The sequence below is a fragment of the Macrobrachium nipponense genome, chromosome 16 (assembly GCF_015104395.2).
Source record: "Macrobrachium nipponense isolate FS-2020 chromosome 16, ASM1510439v2, whole genome shotgun sequence".
In the NCBI taxonomy this organism is placed as follows: Eukaryota; Metazoa; Arthropoda; class Malacostraca; order Decapoda; family Palaemonidae; genus Macrobrachium; species Macrobrachium nipponense.
Window position 1 is genome coordinate 51,923,196 of NC_087209.1, and position 7,209 is coordinate 51,930,404.

At 50.5% G+C, this 7,209-nt stretch overlaps 1 protein-coding gene across 1 annotated transcript in view; it reads left to right on the top strand.

The window, feature by feature from the left end:
• The first annotated feature begins 451 nt into the window (after positions 1 to 451).
• The window catches only part of LOC135195687 (COP9 signalosome complex subunit 8-like), a 164,668-nt gene continuing 157,910 nt past the window's right edge, over positions 452 to 7,209 (top strand). The window contains exon 1 of the mRNA XM_064222082.1: positions 452 to 632. Within this exon, the coding sequence (XP_064078152.1) occupies positions 573 to 632 (60 nt within the window). The 5' untranslated portion in view covers positions 452 to 572. The remainder of the gene's footprint in view (positions 633 to 7,209) is intronic.

Genomic DNA, 7,209 nt, shown 5'->3' on the forward strand with positions numbered 1-7,209 from the left:
ATACGTGGAAACAAATTAGCAAAATGAGGCGCACGAAGTTAATACACAGAATGGAATAGTGATAAAAGCCAAGAATAATATATTAATTGAAACAACAAATGTTTTTTCCTAACAGTGCGTGCGTAAATAACGTGACATGAATTGAGATAAAAGAGTATTGTACACAGAAACTAATTGTTAAATCTGCAAGAAGGGAAAATCATGGTACTATAATGTTCTTCCCGTACGAGGAAAATTCGACAAATCATAAAACCAAAACTTATAGCGAAAATAAATACTGAAAGCAAGAGTTTGCAGAGAAAAGTTCTTATTCTATAGTAGGGTGGAATAAAGGATATAGGAGAGAACACAAAATTATAAACTTGTGGGAAACTGAGAAGGAAAAGTAAAATGCCTGCAAATGACAGATAGTGCAAGTCATAAAAATTGTCCACGGTGGATGTCTAACTTCTTGATGAGCTTTTACAACGCATGAGTTCTTAACGACTACTGTTTAGATCTGTACGACGATATTCTGCAAATAATAACGCTGCGTTATTTTCGTCAGCGAATCTTCAACTCTTATTACAAGAATGGGCTCCGAGGTGAATTATGACAAAATTGGAGAAGAACTTGAGAAACAAGAACTCGATGTAGGTTCATTGTAATTAATAGTCTACATGTGTAGGATAGTCTACGGCACAGTAGTCTAGTGGCTTGCTTGTAGTAGTACCTACCTAGCCTAGGTAGCTAGTGTCCACAAAGTATCCAGGACTAGCCTAGCTAGGGTAAACAACCGACTGGACTGGCCAACTCACTGACTACCGCGTATTTGGCCATCCTCGGAAAAAGTACTTTAACACGTCCTGACACCGGAGATGGGCATCAGTCGCGACTTGTTGTTGGTGAGAAACGGAGCTAAAGACCTCTACTCTCCTTTCGAAGTAAGTATTTTCTCCAAAGTTAGAAATTAAGGCCAAATTTTAAGATTTAAACAGAGGGTAGTGAATAGGGTGTCCACGGCAGTGGAAATCTCACTAAAACGCTTTCAAAATTTTTACTTGCGCTTCTTTTTTTTAAAAGATTGACGCCATCTCGATGTTTATGGAGTCACTTTTGTCAACAAACTTCCCATTTCCTGTGATAAATCCGCACACCACTTGTACCCACAGACGCTGGGGCACTTTAGGCTAATCACAACAATCGGAACACGGTCCCTTACCAGGACGTTTTTAAGTAAACAACTGTTTTGGTAGAACAAGACAACGAAGTGTGCCAAGATTCGGCACCTGATGTTGATGATCGTTTCAAGCGTAATGCTCCACATAACACAGTTTTTTGTTATAATTAAAAGTGGGTACCAGTCTTATGAATGTCAAAACAGCTAGCGGGAGGAGTGATGTAAATTAAATAATTAATAGAGGGAAAATTCAGATCGGGATTAGAAGGTAAGGTACAGGTGTGTTGTTGGTGGAGACATCCAGCGTTGTCAGGGAAACAAAGATGGCGGAAGGGGGTAAACAACAAGTCATGAAAATTGAATTGTTCCGATACGTAATACAAACCATCGGTCCTTTAACAATAGGAAGTAGCTAGCGGCAGCTGGAACGGTCGTAAGCTTCGAACAAGGGGAGAACGGTAGTTAACTGCTTGTCCGACAGTCGCGCGCCGCGCGACTGGGAGGTAAACAAACCACTTTTGCTTTCGGCCGCGGGTGTGAAGGACGTGTTCGTCATCGCTCTCTGCCCGCTTCATCGTCGTATGCTTTGTTTATATTGTGTTTTCTACTAATGGTTTGTTTGACTTGAAAATGAAACTGTAAGTACACTGTTTTCATTTTCATTACTTAATTATGAACCCTTGAATTATGTCTCGGTGCCGAGGGCGGGCGCGCTCGCGCCGAGTCATGTATTTGGGCGAAAGGGTGTAATTGAAAAATGTAAGTACTTTTTCATTATATTTTTGCCCTGTGCGTTCGTTACCGAGAGTGTGATTGCGCTCGGCACGAACTTTTAATTTTGTATAATAGAATGCAATGAAAGTGGATTCGCAATTGCAATATTCTTTTCATTTTCATTTATTGATTGCATGAATTTAATCTGGATCAATTTTCGTTCTTACCCGGGAATTGATCCTTACGATTTTTATGTGAAATGAAATCGCAAGTGCAGTATTCTGTTTCATTTTCATATATATTTTATGATAGCATCATATTATTGGATCAAGTTTCCGTTCTTACCCCGGGAATTGGATCTTTTCTCCTTTAAGTTCTATGAAGTGAATCGCAAGGGCAGTATTCTGTTTCATTTTCATATTACTTTTCACTGCTGTGCGGGGTGGGGGAAGCGAAGTCTGCCAGGAAGTCGTCGGAAAGCTCTCCCGCGACTCCCTTGGTAGCCGATTCTTCGTCTTCCTTCCTGCCCCCCGCTCAGCTTCTTCATTGTATTTTGTATTTGGGGTCTGCCTTGTTCGTTGGGGTGGGGCATGTCTTCCCCCCGTGCGTGAGGGAACCCCTCTTACTAATCTATATATGTTACCGCAGGGTCTACATCCGTGGGAGACGACCTTGGATGTAGATGTAGATCCTCACGAGGTTTGTCACTCGTTGTCGGGGCGAGAGTGCTCCCGCAACGAGCCCTGTGTAACGTGTATGCATTCGTCAGAGGCGCAGTCGGTGCTGTACGAGGACACAAGAAGTCATCGGAAAGTCCAGTGACTCCTTTGGTAACGGACGTCCAGTTGTACTCGGGGTCTTCCGTCCGCTCTGGGTGGGGTTCTCTCCCCCCAGGCGCGAGGAAGCCCCTCTAACTAACCCGACTGTTGCTTCCGCAGGTTTGCCATCAGCGAGGACGACCTGGAACAGGTGTGGTAGTCGCTGGCACTGCAGGGGTTGATTCAGCGTTGGCGGGTCGGCAGTGGTCACTCATGATACGGTAACCACTACAACAACCACAATCTCGACACCAGCATATGAGATGTCACCGCACCTGGTGTACACACCACATGTCATGTCGGTAACACCCACGGCTGCAATCCAGAACCAATTCCTGCCGTGCCAATCAGGACGGTGCCACCGCCACCTGGGTTCTTTGTATTGCCGACCCCGGACTGCCGCTGGCCAAAGAGTACCCCCCTGGACCTGCCGCCAGTGCCGAGGATGACGGTAGCTGCCGACAGGACGCCTGTCTCTCCTGTGGTACCTGCCGTGCCTGCCGTACCTGTTGCTGTCCCAGCCGCTCATTCCCTTTCAGAGCAGGTGCCTGCTGCTCATTCACTTTCAGATGTTCCTGCTGTTCCTGGACCTGTTCCTGTTGTTCCTGCTGTTGGTGATGCTGTCACAGTCTCAGGTCTTTCCGGACAGGTGCAGTCGGGCCCTGTTGCTTCGGCAACTGCCCCGGCTCCCCTCCTGGATGGAAGACCTGACGTCTGTCCTCGGAGCCTGGCGAAGAAGAAGAGGAAGAGGAAGAAGAAGGTGTTCTTCGTCGTCCGCTGCCTCTCCTTCCCCTTCGACTTCTAAGGCCAAACAGCCGAAGAAGAAGAAGGTTGCCTCCTTCCCCCCTAAGAAGACTCCTTCGGGATCTTCTAAGGGCCCGGCTCGCTCAGGCGAGCTGGGGGAGCTCTTCTGCTGGTCCTCCTGTTCCTTCGGGAACGGGGCCCGTCGCTTCTTCTGCAAAGAAGAAGTCGACGGGGACCAGAGGGCACCAGCCTCCCGGCTTGGTGCGTCCTCACCTGGTGCTAGCGGGTCTGCCGCTAAACCAGGTTGTTCCGTCTCGGCCCGCTTTCTCGTTCGCGAGAAGCACCGAGTGGACGCTCTTTCAAGAAGACCGTCCAGCCAAAGTTTTGACGCCCGAGCTCGCTCGCCGTCAAGACAGCGGCGCGGAGCAGAAGACTGGCGAGAGTCGTGCACACAACTCTCGCCAGGCCAGTGGACGCCTCTCGCCGCAGCGATCAACTGGCTTGCTCGGCGGCTAAACCGTGACGGTCCGCTGATCAGGCCACGGGTTGAGGCGAGGAAGGAGTCCCCGCGGCCGCCGGTACCAGCCACGGCTGGTACCAGCGACTCGACGCGCCGAGAGGACGCTGGCCGGTCTCGACGCGACACAGAGCCTAGCAGGTCACCCGTCCGCCGCTCCCGATGGGACCGGGCGGAGACGGTGACCAGCGGCAGCTCGCCCTGACGCTAGAGATCGGTCTCGACGTTCTCAGCCGAGCCAATCGCCCCACCGGCGAGCGGTAAGGCTAGGCCTGCTGCTCGACCGTCACCGGCGGGTTAACGATCAGCAGCAGCCCTCCCAGCACGCTGGTCCTACAGCGAGCGAGGGGCGGGGGAGCGTCATGCTGCCTCTCCATAACGGGTTGAGGCGAGGAAGGGGTCCCCGGCGGCCGTCGGTACCAGCCACGGCTGGTACCAGCGGCTCGACGCGCCGAGAGGACGCTCGCCGGTCTCACCGTGACAGCGAGCCTAGCAGTCACCTGACGCCGCTCCCATCGGGACCGGGCGCGGAGACTGTAACAGCAACAGCTTCGCCTGACGCTAGAGATCAGCGTCGACGTTCTCAGCCAAGCCTCTCGCCTCAGGCGAGCGGCAAGGCTAGGCCATGCTGCTCAGTCGCCACCCGCGTTGACGATCAGCAACAGCCCTCCAAGCACGCTGGTCCTGCCCAGCGAGCTAGGGGGGAGCGTCAGGTCTGCCTCTCCTGTACCTTCAACCTCCTCGGGCTACGCGGGGAGGAGCGGGGTACCTATGAGTGATCGGCGAGAGGTTGCGGGCCGCTCGCGACCCCCGCTATGACGCCGTATGGACGCAGGCACGGTTCTAGGACGACCAGGACATACGCGCAATTAGCTGGAGGCGCACCGTCAGGGTCTGCCGCTCTTCCTCCTTCTGAAGGACGAGTATCTAGGATCTGTTCTTGTTGGAGGGACTGGACGGTCCTACTCCGCAAGACGCGGTTTTTACTCCCGAGATACAGAGGAAATTTGCAGAATCATTAAGCTGATTCGTCAAGCATAATGACACCTGCGGAAGGGATTGCCGCTCCACCAGCAGAGCCCACGTCTCTGCTCGAGTCGTTTTGGGGGCCCGAGAGGGAACCCAAACCGACGGTGGTCTGCCGCGATCGGAGCTTGCCGATTCTGTCTCGCACGCACCGATGTCCTCTCGTCTCCGGACAAGAAGGCTCTCTCTGTTCTGGCTGGCCGGTCGATCAAGCTACTTCCACCTCCTCTACTGCGACAGCGGCGTTTTCTACGTGTCTTCGGACACCGTATTTAAATACTCCTTCGTCCTCCTGAGAGGTTTCGACCTCGACGAGGACTGGAATGGTCGGAGGACGGTTCGCTCTCTCCTGTCAGGTGTCGATCAGCCACCCAGACGACGTTCACAGTGGCGGCAGACCCTTACCTACAGTGAGAGTTCGTAACCTCCGCGGGAAAACGTTTTCTCCTGACGATACGTTTTCCCACTCTGAGAGCCATCGCCGCAAAGCGATGGCTGATCCTACTCTTCTCCAACTGCTAGTTCCACTGGGAAGGCGAGCGAGTATCCAATTCCTTCCCATTCCCTCTCTCCTTACGGCGACGAGGGAAAGGGGAAGGATCCTACAAGATTTCTTTGTAGGATCATCACGTTCGGGACTGCGCTACCGGGGGGACCTTCGGGTCCTACCTGACGTCAAGCCCCTGTCGTTGAGGAGGAATCCTGCTCCCATTCTCATTTCTACGGGAATCGAGAGGACCCACCAGCCGATATCGTTTGACGAATTCGGTGGGGGTTTTCGCAGACTGCTTAGAATTCTACGGAATTTCTAGCGCATCTCAGAGTTGCGAGTTTTTTACGATCTTTCAAACACTTACGCGAGACCACGGTCCAAAGTGAGCGAGACGAGAATCCCCGATATGTTCACGATAATCTGGGAACCTCGCCTATGCTCGAATTCCTGGAATTTCTAGCATTGTGAAGAAGACTGCTGCTGAAAGAAACTATCTCACAGTAGGCGACCAACCTGGAATAGAGGAGATCGGACGGGAAATATCCAGTTTGGCTTGAACTATCGTCTTAGTATTCTGTTCACCATTGAAGCTTTCCTTCAGGAAAGACTTCTCCTTCACTCTCTTTGATAGAGAACGAAGGTGGTCGATCTCCAATCCTTATTTTGTTTTCTTGAAGGAAGAATTTTAGGATGGAGATCGTTGTTCGAATCCTACAAATATACTACGTATATTAACCTCGCGACATGACTTCTGCTAAGCAGTTGAATCTTGTCCGAGGGGCTAGGCGCATATCCTAGTTATTCTACGGATTGCGACTTAGACGAGAAGTATTCTAATTGAACTGCAACTCGGGGTTGCCTGCAACCTCCCAGGAGTTTTCAGTTTCAATTTTATATACTTATGGTTTTGTCACGACAACACCATTTCAACTTTTATATTTACCGAAATTCGTTTCGCCTAAATATAATTGCCCGAGCATATCTTTTATGCTCGGTAGTCTAGCCGAACGCATTCCTTCGTGGAATAATGGATTACCTGGCAACTCAGGATGACGAGTCAGCAGGCTCAACCACTGCGTATTGAACTGCCTGATAGCAGCTCAGTATCAGCTGGGCCTCCGAGATTCACGTCATGTATGTCTCTCTCTCCCCTGCTTGATTGACTACCTGAACCGTATCTCTGCCTAACAATCATGGACTTAGGTCTCTGATTAAACGGGGATTCTCGCAATAATGAAGGACCATCTACTGCGGTGACGCTAGATTCCATCGCCTTCGACATTGCGAGAATTTTCAACAGAGATATCTCTTGGACTCTTTCATCTTTCTGTTTTACCGCACGGTAACAGAAGTCTGTACAAGTCTCCCGCTGCATCGCACTGCGATAATGCGAATGATTTTGCAGACATCTGAGTTTGTCTCAAAATATCTCGTATTCGTAGGTGTACATTGTTCATTGTTCAACCCGAATTACAGATGTGTCAGAAGACATCGCCTACTCTCCGACCTGACAGCTCTACCTCCAAATGTTCAGCCCATGAGAACAGTTCTTCAGGCGGCTTTCACCTGTGTTTTCATTACCGAAGAACGCCCCGCTTTCATTGCAACCCCGGACAGCAATGAAATGGCGGTTAGCGTTTTTCAGTCATTTGTAGCACAGGTTATGAATCTTGAGATCCTTCTCTCGATTCATATGTGAAGACGTAGGTTTGCATTCAATATCTACCTTCGTCTTCAA